The sequence below is a fragment of the Arachis hypogaea genome, chromosome 14 (assembly GCF_003086295.3).
Source record: "Arachis hypogaea cultivar Tifrunner chromosome 14, arahy.Tifrunner.gnm2.J5K5, whole genome shotgun sequence".
NCBI lineage: Eukaryota > Viridiplantae > Streptophyta > Magnoliopsida > Fabales > Fabaceae > Arachis > Arachis hypogaea.
Window position 1 is genome coordinate 8,520,464 of NC_092049.1, and position 16,197 is coordinate 8,536,660.

Genomic DNA, 16,197 nt, shown 5'->3' on the forward strand with positions numbered 1-16,197 from the left:
CACCAGATGGTCGAAAAGAAAAGAAAAACATTTTCACTCCTTGCACCTCTGTAGAGCCAATCATGTAAATTCGAGTTATTTGAATACAGGCCTAAAAGGTTCCAGACCTCCTTGGCACTAGGGCACTCCCGAAGACAATGAAGAATTGATTCAGAACCATTCTGACGGTGCTAGATAAAGCTAAACCACGACCCAAACGAAACTCTGCCGTAGGAATAGCATTATGAAGACTGAGCCAAATCAAGAACTTGTACTTCTCAGGAATATGCAGTCGCCATACCCACAACCAATTATCATGCTCATTCCAGTCAAACTTTCTTTTGGCTAGCCAACTGTACCCACTCCTAGCTGAGTAAAGTCTAGAAGATGCCACACCCCACGACCAACCCGAACTCTCTCCAGCATTCAAATCCGGATTATAAGCATTCAAACGCTGTTTGACATCTTCTGGAATGGTAGAGAAAATATCATGGAGATTCCATTGACCATCTTTCCAAACGTCTCTAATAGTTAAATCAGAGTCAGATATATGTACAAAAGGGACATCTTGAGCAATTGGGCCCTCAATACTCCAATTGTCAAACCAAAAAGATTGATCAAGTGACCCAACGCACCAAGAGAAGGCATCCTTAAGAGCACCAAAAGCCTTTGAGATACTCTTCCAAACATGAGAAGCATTGCAAGGGACAGGGCCATCTAAAACTCCCTCATTCCTCAGATACTTCGCCCTCAATAGAGCAACCCAAGGCTTGTCCTGACAATAAAAAAGTTGCCACACCAATTTACCAAGTAAAGATATATTAACACACGCAGGATCTCTAACACCCAGGCCACCAAATTTTTTTGGAGTGATCACGGTCCTCCAATTAACAAGAGAAAGACCTTTACCATCAACTTGACCCTTCCAAAGGAACTGTCTCATCATAGAAGATAATTTATCGCAAACCCAATTTGGAAAAAAAGATACTTGCATATGATAGACAGGAATGGATGCTGCAACAGAATTGATCAAACAAAGTCTCCCTGCTTTATTTAGAAGCCTTCCTTTCCAATTAGCTAATCTTCCCCTCACCTTTTCAATCACCGAATGAAAAGAAGCCCTACTGATACGGGAATGATTAAGGTTAACTCCAAGATATCTTCCTAAGTCCAAAGCAAAACGTATTGAAGAAACACTAGTAAAAATATCTCTTCTACGAGCAGTCACATTTTTAGAACAAAAAGCTTTAGACTTTTCAAGATTCACTTTCATGCCAGATGCCTTGCAAAAAATGTTAAGAGAATGCATGACCATTTGGACCTGACTCTTTGTAGCCTGACAGAAGAGTAAGAGATCATCTGCAAACATCAAATGAGAAAATTTTGGGCCACCCCTAGTGACAGAAACTGGTTTCCACACACCCTCAACCACCTTATGAGATATATAGCAAGCAAGTCTTTCCATACAAAGCACAAATAAGTAAGGAGACATTGGATCGCCCTGTCTAAGCCCCCTTCTAGGAGCAAAACTATCCAATCTATTCCCATTCCACATAATAGAAAGAGATGATGCACGGACACAAGTCATAATCAAATTAACAGTGATGATAGGAAAACCAAAAGCAATGAGAGTACTCTCCAAAAACTTCCAATCCACCCTATCATAAGCTTTTTCAAGATCAATTTTAAAAGCAAGAGTACCTTTCTTGGATTTTGTGTGCTTCATGAAATTCAGAATTTCTTGGGCCACAATAATATTATCAGGAGCACCACGACCTGGAATAAAACCTCCTTGTAAAGGACTAACAATATCTGGAAGAAAAGGCCGAAGTCGGTTAGTCAATACTTTGGTGATAATTTTATAAACAACATTATACAAGCTAATAGGCCTGAAATCCTTCATAAAGGTAGGGTTATCAATTTTAGGAATAAGCACAATCAGAGTTTCCATGATGCTAGGATTTAAGAACTCTCCCAAAAAAGCGCTCCGGACAATATTCCAAATCTCAGTGCCTACTATCTCCCAATATTCTTTAAAAAAATAAGCTTGAAAGCCATCTGGACCAGGAGCCTTAAAAGGGCTCATACTGAATACTGCTGACTTGACTTCCGCAAAAGAGACAGGGTCAATTAACCTAGCACAAGCCTCAGTGCTTAGAGTGGGCATCGGAACATCCCCTAAACAATCAACCTCAACCTCTTCCGTTGTACCAAAGAGATTCTTATAAAAAGAGAGGGCTTCTTCCTGGAGAATATCTGGATCAGTAGACCAAGACCCATCTTTAACATATAATCCATGTACTCTATTATGGTTTCTACGCACCAAAGTCTGAAGATGAAAGAATTTAGTGTTTCTATCCCCATACTTGACCCACTGCTCTCTAGATTTTTGGTACCAAAAAAGTTCCTCTTGCAATAAAAGCCTATTGTAATCTTCCCTCAGTTCAGCTTCTTTAATTCTCAGAGATAACACATCGGTAACCTCTAAACGCCGTTGAATCTGATCAATCTGATATTCCAGCTTATTTTTTTGCACAAAAATATTTCCAAAAATCTTTGAGTTGAAGTCCAAAGAAGCCTGTTGAACCATCTTAAGCCTTTCGGTAACGCCTCCAAACTCTTGATTCCAAGCCTTACTAATAACATGTTTATAAGAAGGATGTGTTGCCCACGCAGCTTGGAACCTAAAAGGACGTGAACCTTTCACTCTGGGGCTACCATGACAACGAACTAAAATAGGACAATGATCAGAATGAAGCCTGCTAAGAATTTCAGAATAACCCTCAGGAAACATTGTCATCCACGCCTCATTAACTATAGCTCTATCCAACCTTTTAGCCAAGTCCTTGCCAGCCTGAACTGCTCTATACCAAGTATATCTCCTACCAGTCACTTTAAGATCAAAGAGCTCACAGTCATCTAGAGTAGTAGCTAATAGACTAGCTCTGTGAGAAGAAAAATAAGCACCTGTACTCTCATCTGGTGCCACAATCTCATTAAAATCACCAACTGCCATCCATGGTCTATTATGGCCTGAATTAATAGAACGCAAATGATCCCAAAGCATACATCTTTTTTCGAATTGAGGACTCCCATATACTGCACTACAAAGCCAAACTAAGTTACCCACACTCACTTTCACTGTGATACATTGGTCAATTTGATCAATAACCACACAAGAAGCATTAGCAATAGAAGATAGAAACCAAATGCCACCCCTGTGTCCTACTGCTTCCTCAATACCAACACAATGAAAACCCAACTTATCCCAAAAATTCTTCAAATTATTAAACATGGTATGAGTCTCAAAGAGAAAGAAGAAAGATGGTTTATATATTCTCACCAAATTTTTGCAATGCACACAGGCCATCTTGTTAGACGCACCCCTCACATTCCAGGCTATGATATTGAAACTATCCATAAAAATAGCAAAAAGGGAGCTCCAATAACAAACCCGAGACTCAACATGATGTCCCTGTCTTCGACGATCCTGCCTTTAATGGACTCTCAAGTTGCAGCCCAATTTTCTCCGTCGAAACTTGCACTATACCCGCCGTCGATGCTCCATCCTTATCTACTGGTGAATTCTGCAAAGAGTTTGGGCAAGGACGCTTTCGCACAGTGCCATTTGTTGTCTCACCTTGCTGCTGATGATGAACATTGTGCCGGGTCCCTGAAGAAGCCACACTAACCGGTTTCCAATATTGATGCCCCTGCTTAATTTTGCTTTGGATCCAGTAGCATGTGTTGTACGTTGGTGATTAGGCCTTGTCCAAGTATTGGTAGTCTTGTTAGGAGTCTTCTTTACTTTTGGTTGGACCTGATGGGTGCTAAGAGAAGGCTTTTGACCCATTTTATACTTTCCTTTCCTAATCACTTGAGTCCAACCTTCCAAATCCTCATGTTGTGCATGGTCTACATGAACAGCATGCAAATCACTCTCCACCAAATCCGGGACAGTAACTTTTACAGTCTCATCTCCAAGATTCTTGCCAAAATGAAAACTTGCCTTTTCTACATGTACTGGATTTTTTGAATTTGAGCTTTCTGGCTGCTTTGCTACATCGCTGATCACCTTGGCATTAGTTCCTCCTCCTGCATTGCTGTCAGTCTTGCACACCTTCATATCATGACCAAACTTGAGACAGGAGCCACAAATAAGGTGAAGACTTTCATATTCAACCTCATATTCAACACCTTCAACAAGAATCTTCTTAGTCACTGGCAATCCTAAATCTATCTGAACACATGCTCGAGCATATCGTCCTCTTTCAGCTAATTTTGTTGCCAAATCAACCTTAACGGGAATGCCAACTGCAGCCGCAACACGGAGCATTGCATCTTCTTGGTAGCACCAGATTGGTAATCCAGAAATTCTAATCCACACTAAAGTTTCTCCAAAACAGTTTTCACTTGATCTAAACTCTTGATCCCAAGGCTTCACAGCCACATAATTTCCCTCGATCATCCATGGACCTCCTAAGAGAACTTTTTCTCGCTCCTCAGCTACATCAAACTTCACAAGAAAGTAGTCAAATCCCACGTCCAATAAACCAAAACCTCCCTTAATCCTCCATACCGTTCGGAGTTTATGAGACAATGTAGTGTAGCTATAATATTTACCTAGCACCTTAATTACTATAGCATCCTTATAAGGTTCTGCCAAGCAATTCTTAGCTTCTTGGGTAAACGTGACACTCGGTGGCAAGAGATCTCCTTGCTTCCCAGAAACTACCGCAATGTTATCTCCCGATAAAGTTTCAACAAGTGAAAAAGCTTTAGCAATCTTAGAACCCACAACTTTGTCCCTGAAAGAAACCTTCAAAGGTTTAGAAACCCCTCCCGAAATATGATCCTCCTTTTCCCCTGATGCAATCCCTCCCCCACTCTCCCCCTTATCTCTTCCGCCGACATTATCGGCTGCCTCACCGTGTTTCACCCTCAAAGTCTCTTCCCCGCTCACTCCAGCGCTCATCTTCGATTTTCAAAATTGTACAGAGTACGTACTCCCACTAAACCCTAATTTTCTTCTCGATTAGTTACTTTATAAATACATATTTTGTTTTTCTCGTTATTGGAATAAAATTAGTAAGTAGTTTACCCTTATTTGTTACTTTCTTTTGTTTATCTCTTAATTTCTTGATTGTATATTTATTGTTTTTCTTTTAACATAATTTTTCAAGTTTATTGATGCCCTATCTCTTGAAAATTTAGTTAAATAAATAATTAGCTTGTGTGTATCTTCATTGGAAAATAATATTTTTTTCATCGAAAATCTAATTATATAGGAAGCTTGCTAAAATCATGATATTTAAACAAAAAGGTGTGCTCATTACCTAAGCCTGCCATCCCCTAGATTTATGCATAGGATTTTTTTTTGTTTTTATTCTTGTTTTTATCCTTATACTGACCTCATGTTTTTGTTCTCTTCCTCTTCTCTCTTTATCTATGCATTAGGATAGGGTTTAGAGGGAGCCGTCTTGATTTACGTGTTATTTTCACACCTCTTTGGTATATTTCTCTCCTAATATTAGGTTAGGGTATAGGGTTTTAAATCTGTCCTTCTCATTCTTCGATCTCAGCCGTTGCTCTATTTTATATTTGCGGTATTTCTCTCCTAATATTAAGTTAGGATATAGGATTTATAGCAGTTTTTACTGTTTTATTCCATTTTGTTTAAGGCCCGTTTAAATTCAAACTATTCTCTTGTGCGCTATAATAGTGTCCTCTCAAGAGAAAGTCTGTTCATGCGGTGAGAGACAAGTCAAGTGAATTAGATCATTCTAAAAATTTATGTGATGAAGTTCATGAAAGTTAGGAGATGAGTATTGTTAAATTATTTTTTTGAAAGGGTATTGACTTTTATTTTTGGATTTTTTTGACTACGATCATTTGTAATTATCTCTATAATTTGGTTTCAATTTTCATGCATTTTTTAAAATTAGGAGTATGTGGTTGGTCTTAAACAAAAAGAGGAACCTCTTCCATTGAGAAGATTCTTGATGCTGGAATTTGATAAATCTTATAAGTCTCATGTCTCTGGAGATGAATCTGCATGTTAATGAGATGACTGCCCATGCCAGTTAACTAGAGCTATTGATTAAGACTAACAGGGCATTAAATATTTTGGTTGTGTCCATGTAAGTATTTCATATTTTGAGTTGTGATGTTGGAGATGTGTGGATTAAGATGTTTTCATCTTCTGTATGGAATGCTTTATACATTTTTATTGAGCTTATTTCTTATGTAATTGATTAAGTGTTAAGGCGTGGACACAATATCATTAGTCGCTAGCAAATTAATTGTGCAATCCTTCATGTTTGTAATTCAGTTATTTCTTTGAAATTCAATAAAGTGGAGTAGCTCATTTATGATGTTAAAAGACACTTTTCAAAGAAATAACTGAATTACAAACATGAAGGACTGCACAATTAATTTACTAAGCGACTAATGATATTGTGTCCACACCCTAACACTTAACCAATTACATGAAAAATAAGCCCAATAAAAATGCACAAAGTATTCCATACAGAAGATGAAAAATATCCTAATCCACACATCTCCTACATCACAACCAAAAATATGAAATGCTTACATGGACACCACCAAAATATTTAATGCCCTATTAATCCTAATCAGTAGCTCTAGTTAACTGACATAGACAGCCATCTCATTTAACATGCAGAATCATCTCCAGAGCTATGACTCTCAAATTCATTAAATTTCAACATCAAAGATCTTCTCAACCTCTTCAAGAAGAGATGCTCCTCTTTTCTCAAGAAAGCATTGTTTAAGACTAACCACATACTCCTAATTTTAAAAAATACATGAAAATTGAAATCAAATTATAGAGATAATTACAAATAACCGTAGTCAAAAGAATCCAAAAATAAAAGTCAATACCTTATAGAAATATAATTTAACAAAATTCACCTCCTAACTTTCATGAACTTCATCACATAAATTTTTAAAATGATATAATTCATTTAACTTGTTTCTCACCGCATAAACAGACTTTCTCTTGAGAGGATACTATTATAGCACACAAGAGAATAGTTTGAATTTAAATGGACCCTTAAAAAAAAGGGGCAAAATGGAATAAAATAGTGAAACTGCTATAAATCCTATATCCTAACTTAATATTTGGAAAAAAATACCGCAAATATAAAATATAGCAACTGCTGAGATCAAAGAATGAGAAGGACAGACTTGAAACCCTATATCCTAACCTAATATTAGGAGAGAAATACAACAAAGAGGTGTGAAAAATAACACGTAAATCAAGACGGCTCCCTCTAAACCCTAACCTAATGCATAGATAGAGGGAGAGAAGAGAGAAGAGGAAGAGAACAAAAATAACATAAGGCCAGGATAAGAATAAAAGCAAGAATCAAAACCAAAAAGCCTATGCATAAATCTAGGGGATGGCAGGCTTAGGTAATGAGCATTTTTGTTTAAATATCATGATTTTACCAGGCTTCCTGGATAATTAGATTTCCGATGAAAAAAAAATCATATTCCAATGAAGATACACACAAGCTAATTATTATTTAACTAAATTTTCAAGAGATAGGGCATCAATAAACTTAAAAAATTATGTTAAAAGGAAAACAATAAAATATACAAACAAGAAATTAAAAGATAAACAAAAGAGAGTAACAAATAAGCATAAACTACTTACTAATTTTATTCCAATAATGATAGAAACAAAATATGTATTTATAAAGTAACTAATCAAGAATATAAAAAATCAAAAATAAATTTATTAACTTATTTTTTACACACCTATGAGCTTTCATACATAAGAAAAAATAAAGATTATAAACCCGCTTAAAAAAACACACAAAAATAATTTATATAAAAATAAGCAAATAGTTGTATTGAAAAAATGTTTATAATACCTATAAAATCAACCTGGGCATCATATAGAAATAACAACTCATATTATTTACCCCACAGAAACAGAAAACAAAAATACATGAAAGATTCAATCGAGAATTAAAGAAATAAACAAAAGAGAGTAACATGTAAAGATAACCTTTTTACTAATTTGATTTTAAAAAAATAATAAAATATAGAATATTCCACTTCTTTAAGACATAAACTTTTTGAAATTAAATGCATAAAAATGTATCACTTGTAAAATGTTTCAAAAATTCTCTAAAAATAAACATTAAAAAACACAAAAAAAACATAATCAGTGTTAATCATAATTAAAAAAATAAAGGAAAGAACTATATTTGACTCTCAATTCCTTTGTGTACAAAATTTCAAAAGAATAAAAATCACAAAAATGTTTGATAATTGTAAAATTAACATGGACCTCATACAAATAACAATCTTCAATAGAAAAAAAAAGGACAAAAATCTAAACATGACTATAAATTCTTTTCAATACAAAAAATCAGAAAATAAAAAATGTGCATGATAATTATAAAACCAACATAGAGCTCATATATTAATAACCATCCCAAGCAGAAAAGAAGAAAATGGATCATTCAATTTAGAAATAAAGAAATAAACAAAAGAGAGTAAGGCAATAAAAAACAAAGAAATAACCCTAAAGAGAGAGAAGATATTAAATAAAAGGCAGCATATTATAAAATTCACAATAGTGTTAATTATACAAATGAAATTCAGTTACTAAGTTAAAAAACAAAATTTTAATTTGAAGAAAAAAATAAAAAGACAAAAATATAAATCTAAGTATGAATTCCTTTCACTTCAAAAATCAGAAAAAGAAAAATGTTTACAATACTTATAAAATAACAATTCCGAGTATTTATCCCGCAAAAACAAAAAAAATAGATCATTCATTAAAGAAATGAAAAAGTTAACAAAACAGAATAAGGCCCACAAAAAATAACAAAGAAATAACTTTAAAGATATAGAAGATATCAAATAAAGGCCAAATATTAATCCTCCTCTGTGTATGCATAAATTCTGTACAAAATGACTAATTTGTGATTTTAAAATTCTGAAAAACAGCTTATCCTTTCTTAGTTTTTAAACCTTGGTAATTTTTTTAATTAAAAGAATCAAAGTTAGATGCATCATGCACAATAAAACATAAAACAATCAGTAAGATGCATTCGGAATTAGCATACTACAACGGAAGTAAAGACTGAAGAATTATTTACCCTTTCGCACTAAACGAAGAAACCATAAATTGCCTCTTTGGTTTATTAGGGTCTTTTGACACCTTAGGGTCTTTTGACACCTTTTCACTTCCCATCTTTCTCATTGTCTTTGAAGACACTCATTCCTTTCTTAGTCCCCAGCAAACCTGACAACACACAAACATCACCAAATAGCATACGACACACCAAAATATAAATATTTAATGCCTTAAATTTCATATAAAAATAAGCTAGTAGTAGTATAACTTAACTTGCCCAAAAAGCCTTTTCTCCCAAGCCAAGAGCTGCTCCACAATTTCCACAATTAAAGAACAGGTGAGTTAGGAAAAAAAAAAGTATATAAATAGCATAAAGTAAAACTCAAGTGGTGTACAATTATGTATATTAAGCGTATGTCAGTTACCACATTCACAACAGTAGCGCTTATTATACTAATCAAATATGGCTACGACACGTAGCTTTAATCAGAATTAAAAAAATGCAAAAAACTAAAATTGACTCTCAATTCATGTGTGCCCAAAATTTCAGAAAAAGAAAAATGAAATCAAATGTTATGATACTTGTCAAATCAACATGTACCTCAAATTCTTACTAATTTTATACAAATGAAATCTGGTTACTAACAACAAATAATTTTAATATGAAAAAAATAAAAAAGGCACAAAGCAAAATTTCACTCTCAAATCTTTTCTGTCCAAAAATTCAGAACAACAAAAATAAAAAAAATGTTTATGATACCTATAAAATCAACATGGATATCATGTAGAAATAACAACTCCATTATTTACCCCAATAGAGACATAAAACTAAAAATAAAAGATTCAATCAAAGAGAGAGAGAATTAAATAAAAGAGAGTAAGACCCACAAAAAATAACAAAGAAATAACCATAAAGAAATAGAAAATATCAAATAAAAGTCAGCATATTAGTCCTCCCCTTTATATGCATGAATTTTGTGTAAAATGACTAATTTGTGATTTTAAAATTCTGAAAGACAGCATATCCTTTCCTAGTTTATAAATCTTAGTAATTTTTTAAATTAAAAGAAGTCCTATAGTTGCGAAACAACTTTAGATTTTTTTCACCACCATTGCATTTTTAAATGAAATTCACTGACCTGATCAGATCCACTTTCACAAACATTTTTACTGTATTAATTGGAGAAGAAGCAGGAAAGGAAAAAATGGGAGATTCATGTAAAAATGTTTAACAAATTAAGCTCCAAAGCTACATTCACAAACCTGAGAATCAGTAAGCTGGCAATCCTATCAATTTGCTCCCCGTATGCCGCTGCATTTATTCACTCATCTCTAACCGAATCATGCTGCCTACTAAAAATATATACAAACAATTTCAAGTGATGAAGTAGTTACCACAAGTCCACAACAGAATACTAGCCAACCAATGAAAAATAACAGTCAAGATGCATAGTATAAGGAGAAAATGAAATGAAAAGCTCTCTTGAGACAGATAACAATACAGTGAAGATGCTTAGTATAAAGAAATCATTCACATAGAATCAGGTATAATTAAATAAAGAAATAAAGAAGACGAAAAAAAAATAAAAGCTCCAAATAATACACCAAAAAAGAACAAAAAGACATTTGAGATCTTGGAATGGAAAGAATATAAAATTAAAAAATTTAGAAGCTCGTCATGTAATTGGAGATATTTTAGTATTTTCAGCTCCACAAATAACCTCCAAAAAACAAATAAAAAATCAAAACGAACAAATAAAATTTCAATTCTTTAACTCAATTGCAATAACATCCCTAGCTTAAAGGCATTCAGTTTCATGGTATGTATTTAGTTAGGAATTGCCTTCAATTTGAAAGCATGTCATGTGACTAAATAAGTACTACCCAATTCAAACAACTAAATGGCATGTGATAAACACACAACAGAATTTATTTATTCAAACAACTAAATAATGTACCTTACCTTCTCCCTATAAATTTCATCTTCTGCCTTTTTGGTAATGGCATGTGATAAATACGTAACATAACTTATAGTAGCACACTCAGTAAGAATACCATATACCGTTTTATGGTGTTTAATGAGAGGAGAAAAAAAAAATCTAGAAATCTCTTTTTTCCCCAATCAATGGACATTTTCTGATCAAATTAGTACATTGACATGATTACAATACAAAGTAGTAACATTAATTGATCCCTTATGCAATGCTAAATATCTATCAAACAATTATATAAATCAACATTCTAAATCTTAGTAACAACATATGATGACATCTAAAAAGAATGGTTTCAATCTCGTACCCCTTGCGCGACAACAAAAGGAAATTAGAAAAACAAACTTAATATCCAACAATTCTTAATATAAGCCTACTATTTTCCTCATTCAGTAAACTTCTTTTGTTTTTTTCACAGCATTAATGGATACATTCTCTAAACCAAACAAAATATTTAAATGGCATAATTTCAACATAATAATCACATTTAATTTTCATTAGCTCCACAATAGCTTAAAGGACTTGATCTATTATAATCTTATTGGCCTATTTCAAAAAAAGAGAAAAACCAAGACCTCTTAAAAAGTGAGAAAGTATTTTAAACAGGTTCCAAATAAAAATCAAGTGATGCACACCTATATATAAATAATAAGGCACAGAGGTAAAAAATAAAATGAAAAATAACAAAAAACAGAGTAATATGAATGAAGAGTCATACCTAGCACTGGCACCGCCGCCACTGCAAAACCAGAGCGGACCATCAAAAGCAAATCATCATCCATCACGCCTATCACTCATAACACGTTAGAATAGAGGGAAACAAAAAATGCATTGATAAAATAAGTACCCAAGAAAATAAAAACCAAAAGATCTGAGAAACAACAGAATAAAATAAAGGAACTCAGCGGTTGAAATTACACCATACAAATTTTTAAAGAATTTTCCACTGTTAGAAATTGAATGCATAAAAAGGCATAATTCAACAGTTAGAAATATAAGAGATAAATCGCTCCAATCTGAAGCAAATGGTGAAAAAAGACAAAACAGCAACATTTATTAATTATTTAGTTCAACACCCAAGAAAACAAAAGGAAAAAAGAAATAAATAAAAGAGAGAAACAAATAACCATAAGTTTCTTACTAATTTTATTTCATAGGAGAGGTAAACAAAATATGTATTCAGAAAGTAAATAATCAAGAAGATAAAATACCATAAAATCAGAAAACCAGAAAAAAAATAAACCAGTGAATACAATTGCATCCTATAAATACATTAACTTATTTTTACACACCTATAAATTTTCACATATCATAAAAAGGTAAAAATTATAAACCCACACACAAGAAAACAAAAGAATAATTTATATAAAAAATAAGCAAGCAGTGGTCTTACTTAAACTTACCCAAAGGTATGTTATCTTTGAACCCAAAAACTGCTGCACAATTGAAGAACAGGTAACTGAAAAAAAAAAAAGGCAACAAAACCAAAGTTGCCTCTCAATTCCTTTGTGTGCAAATCGGGGGGAGGGGGGATGAAATAAAATGTTACCCCACAAGAACACCAAATAGTTTTATAAGAAACAAACCAGCTCCTTTCAATAAGATAAAAATTAGAATAATTAGAATAAAGAAATGAAGGGAATAGGTAAGGAAGGATTACTTCAAGACTTTTTTGAAGGCTGGTGTAGGCTTCGAGCACATTAGATTGCATGACTCAAGATTTTGGATCTCTCTGAAACACAAAATAGAGAAAACCCATCATAAAAAAGGGAAGGAATATCATAGCAACTTGCAACAATCCATGCGGAAATCAAGACAATTTTTCGCACTTCAACCAGGGAAGCAAAAACAGATCGAAAAAAACACGAAAGAAAAATGAATATTTTTGTTTTAAGACAAAAATTAATAATGAATCTTAAATAATTTAATATATTTAACAATAAATTACCGTTTAACGATTTTCAACCATCAATTTTACATAAAATTAATTGTATGTAATTTTTTTAAAAAAATGTGATCATTCTTAATCTTATTTTATAAAATATAAATTATAGCGCGATAAGCACATGTAAATCTCCAGAAATCTAATGTCAATCTGTCATCAATAAATAAAATTGTGCGCTTTATTCTTAAAAGCAAACTTTAGAATCTAGGGGAATCAAATTAAATGATTAAAAATGAATATATATAGTAAGTAATCTTAAAGACTTAGAAGTAACTTGTAGTTGTACCAACCGTATCTGAGAAAGACTCTATTCTTGAAGTGAAGTAAATAAAGAGTTATCTTTATCTAACCAAAGTAATTAAGTACCTAAAATTAGCTAATTACCATACAATCAAATTAAATATCAATGAAACCCGTTAAATCTTAAAACCCAATGATAGAACAGCACAAGCAATACTTATTAATTAAGTATTTTGCATCATCCTAATTAAGACACTTGTTTCCTTTTTACTCTAGGAAGATCAGATGCAGATAAAAAATGACAAAAATATGGCCTCATAAAAAGGGATAGTTAAGAATGAAGGCGAAATATATCAAACTTACACTGGGGACAAGAACAGGAAGGCAGAAATTGTTTTCTAGGCAAGACAAAAGAAAGTAATTAAGATCAATGATGATATAGTAGATACAATTGAAGTAACTAATTAATTAGAGTACTTGAGAGAGACCTAAGATGCCGACAACAGTTCGAGCGATTTCTCCTGAAGCTGCTGCAGTCATGGCTGGTGATACCTAAATAATGAGAACAGAGATCGAAGTGATCAGCAATTCAGCAGAGGGTGGTACCTTGAAGAAGAGAATGAAACTACAATAAAAAGTTAAATCAAGTTGAGTTCGGTGTTATCCAAATTAATCTGGTTGGGTCATGTCATCTGCATGATTTATTAGCCTAAGTGAGTGTTTGCTCTCTCCTAACTTATAGTGCCCAAAACCTTACTCATTCACCAGCTATATATATACTATTTACATATAACCAACTAATCAAGATGCCAAAAAATTATGAAGACACAAATGAATCAGAATACAACAGAATATATTACAAACATAAATTCACAGTGCTCTCATCCACAAAAAGCATTTACCAAGGTCTTACAATAGATAATCCTACTTGTGATTATGATTATAATTTATAAATATAAAAGGTTTCTATAACATTATAGCCTCTGTTACTTCAGAATTGAAATTTGCGAAGTTATTTCCAATTTCTTTACACAAAATGCTATTATTATAAAGAAAGTAGCTAAATCCTCCTTTCAAAAAAACCTCACTTTCATGAACCAAATGTAGAAACAATAACCATTAGGTAGAAGAATACATACCGCAAGAACACCAAATAGTTTTATAAGAAACAAACCAGCTCCTTTCAATTTCTCCAGAAATTTCCCATTTGAAGCAAACTCTCTATCAGACTACAATGGCACAAAACCTCACAAAAAACTTCTAGAAGAAAACGAATGAAATGAGAATCGATACATTCTCAGCAAGAAGCCGAATATCATAAACAATGGCATACCAAGCATCTATAGCCCAAGCAGATTCCCAATTTCAAAACTCCTATATCAACGCACTGAAACACATCAAAAAATGAATTCAATTAGATAAAAATTAGAATAAAGAAATGAAGGAAATAGGTAACGAAGGGTTACTTCGCGACTTTTCGGAGGCGGGTGTAGGCTTCGAGCACATTGGATTGCGTGACTCACAGGATTTTGGATCTCTAAACACAAAATAGAGAAAACCCATCATAAAAAAGGAAAGGAATATTTTTTTACATATAACCAACTAATCAAGATGCCAAAAAATTATGAAGACACAAATGAATCAAAATACAACAGAATATATTATAAAAATAGCTAATAAACATATGATTCTTAAGAGCTTCACCACTGCTATGAGAATCCTCAGCTTGATCTGGTTTCGGCCCTTTCGATCAGGTTCCGTTTGTGAATACCTCGTTTTAGTGGTTCCAACAACGAAGAAACTGGCCAAGATAAAAGTGAAATACGAATTAGAAGTTGGAAAACAGGGTTGAAGAGATGGGGATTGGGAGTATGAGAGAGACAAAGCGCCTTCACCAGTTAGGGTTTCAAGTAGAGAGAGGGGTGGCGACAGAGAGTTACAGCTGAACCCTCCTTGACCAAACCCCAAATCAAAGACCACCAACCCACAAAGGAAACCCTAAATCACCGACTTTAAACATACAGAACCAGACAAACAAAGAGATCAGCAGAATACTTGCACGAGGATAGCGACGGTTGAGATCGCAACCGAACATGTATCACCAAAGCTGTTCACTTCCCTAAGCGTATTACAGAGATCGTAGTCAATCATCATCGCGAGCATCTCCCCGGCTGAAACTCACCATCGCCGTCGCCAACGCCAGAACCGTTCTCCTAGACGAATAATCCGCCTAGCTCGGTTGGTTAGGGTTTTCAAATCGGGGTTTAGAGAGATGTTCTTCGGGAACTGGGGCATCAAACTACTCGGTGAGAGAAGCAAACGAAGCGTCAATAGCAAGCGATGATATCGACCACAAGAATGGAGTGGGTCATCGAGGAGAGAACGAAGAGGAGGATGGGATTTAGGGTTTTCAAGAAGGAAGAGGAGGGGACGGGTTGAAGTGAAACGCACGTAGGGATGTCAATGGGGCGGGGCGGGGCGGGGGATGCCTCCCTGCTCCCCGTCCCCGCCCCCAGAATTAATCCCCGCCACCGCCCCGATCCCCGCCATGGGGGGATAATTGTCCCCATCCCCGTTTCCCGCATTCCCCGTGTTCTCCGCGGGGCCCCATTCCCCATCTCCCTATGTTTAACATTTATATGAAAATTATAGTAAAAAAAAATCAAAATACAAACTACAAAACATTATTGCATGCTTTGGCTAACTTCTTGTCCTCCCTCTTTTGTTTCTTCTTGTCCTTCCTCTTGTGTTTCTTGGAGATGTGCTTCAATTGCTTAACCCTCATCACCTTGAGTTGGTTCTATCTCATTATTATTTTCACTAGGAGTTGAGTTAAAACTATCCTTCCTGTACATAAACAGCAAAATTTAACACAGAAACACTAAATTAGATTCTAGCTCAACTTCATATACAAAGAAAAAATT

At 34.1% G+C, this 16,197-nt stretch overlaps 2 protein-coding genes and 1 long non-coding RNA gene across 8 annotated transcripts; all 3 read right to left on the reverse strand.

Annotated features, from left to right (window-relative positions):
* Nucleotides 1-729: 729 nt before the first annotated feature.
* On the reverse strand, nucleotides 730-2,995 carry LOC140178458 (uncharacterized). Its single transcript, XM_072215543.1, has 2 exons — nucleotides 2,346-2,995; nucleotides 730-754 (listed from the first exon to the last, which is right to left on the reverse strand). Exons 1-2 carry the CDS (start codon nucleotides 2,993-2,995, stop codon nucleotides 730-732), a joined length of 675 nt encoding a protein of 224 aa, XP_072071644.1.
* Nucleotides 2,996-3,553: 558 nt separating this feature from the next.
* On the reverse strand, nucleotides 3,554-12,820 carry LOC112741361 (uncharacterized). 5 transcript variants are annotated; one of them, XM_029291991.2, is made up of 7 exons: nucleotides 12,749-12,772; nucleotides 12,492-12,547; nucleotides 11,807-11,875; nucleotides 10,361-10,450; nucleotides 9,371-9,403; nucleotides 9,120-9,265; nucleotides 3,554-4,787 (listed from the first exon to the last, which is right to left on the reverse strand). In XM_029291991.2, the coding sequence occupies exons 6-7, from the start codon at nucleotides 9,221-9,223 to the stop codon at nucleotides 3,554-3,556; spliced, it is 1,338 nt and encodes a 445-aa protein (XP_029147824.1). In that variant the 5' UTR covers nucleotides 9,224-9,265; nucleotides 9,371-9,403; nucleotides 10,361-10,450; nucleotides 11,807-11,875; nucleotides 12,492-12,547; nucleotides 12,749-12,772. The 5 variants fall into 5 exon arrangements, with proteins under 5 accessions (XP_029147824.1, XP_072069793.1, XP_072069794.1 ...); XM_072213692.1 differs by having other exon boundaries at nucleotides 9,120-9,403; nucleotides 10,361-10,447; nucleotides 11,807-11,827; nucleotides 12,749-12,820; XM_072213693.1 differs by having other exon boundaries at nucleotides 9,120-9,403; nucleotides 11,807-11,827; nucleotides 12,749-12,820.
* Nucleotides 12,821-14,408: 1,588 nt separating this feature from the next.
* LOC114925125 (uncharacterized) lies at nucleotides 14,409-15,779 on the reverse strand. Of its 2 annotated transcripts, none has more exons than XR_011870570.1 (5): nucleotides 15,329-15,779; nucleotides 14,978-15,074; nucleotides 14,740-14,810; nucleotides 14,607-14,660; nucleotides 14,409-14,502 (listed from the first exon to the last, which is right to left on the reverse strand). It is a non-coding gene; the product is annotated as an uncharacterized lncRNA (long non-coding RNA). The 2 variants fall into 2 exon arrangements; XR_011870569.1 differs by having other exon boundaries at nucleotides 15,169-15,651.
* Between the last annotated feature and the right edge of the window lie 418 nt (nucleotides 15,780-16,197).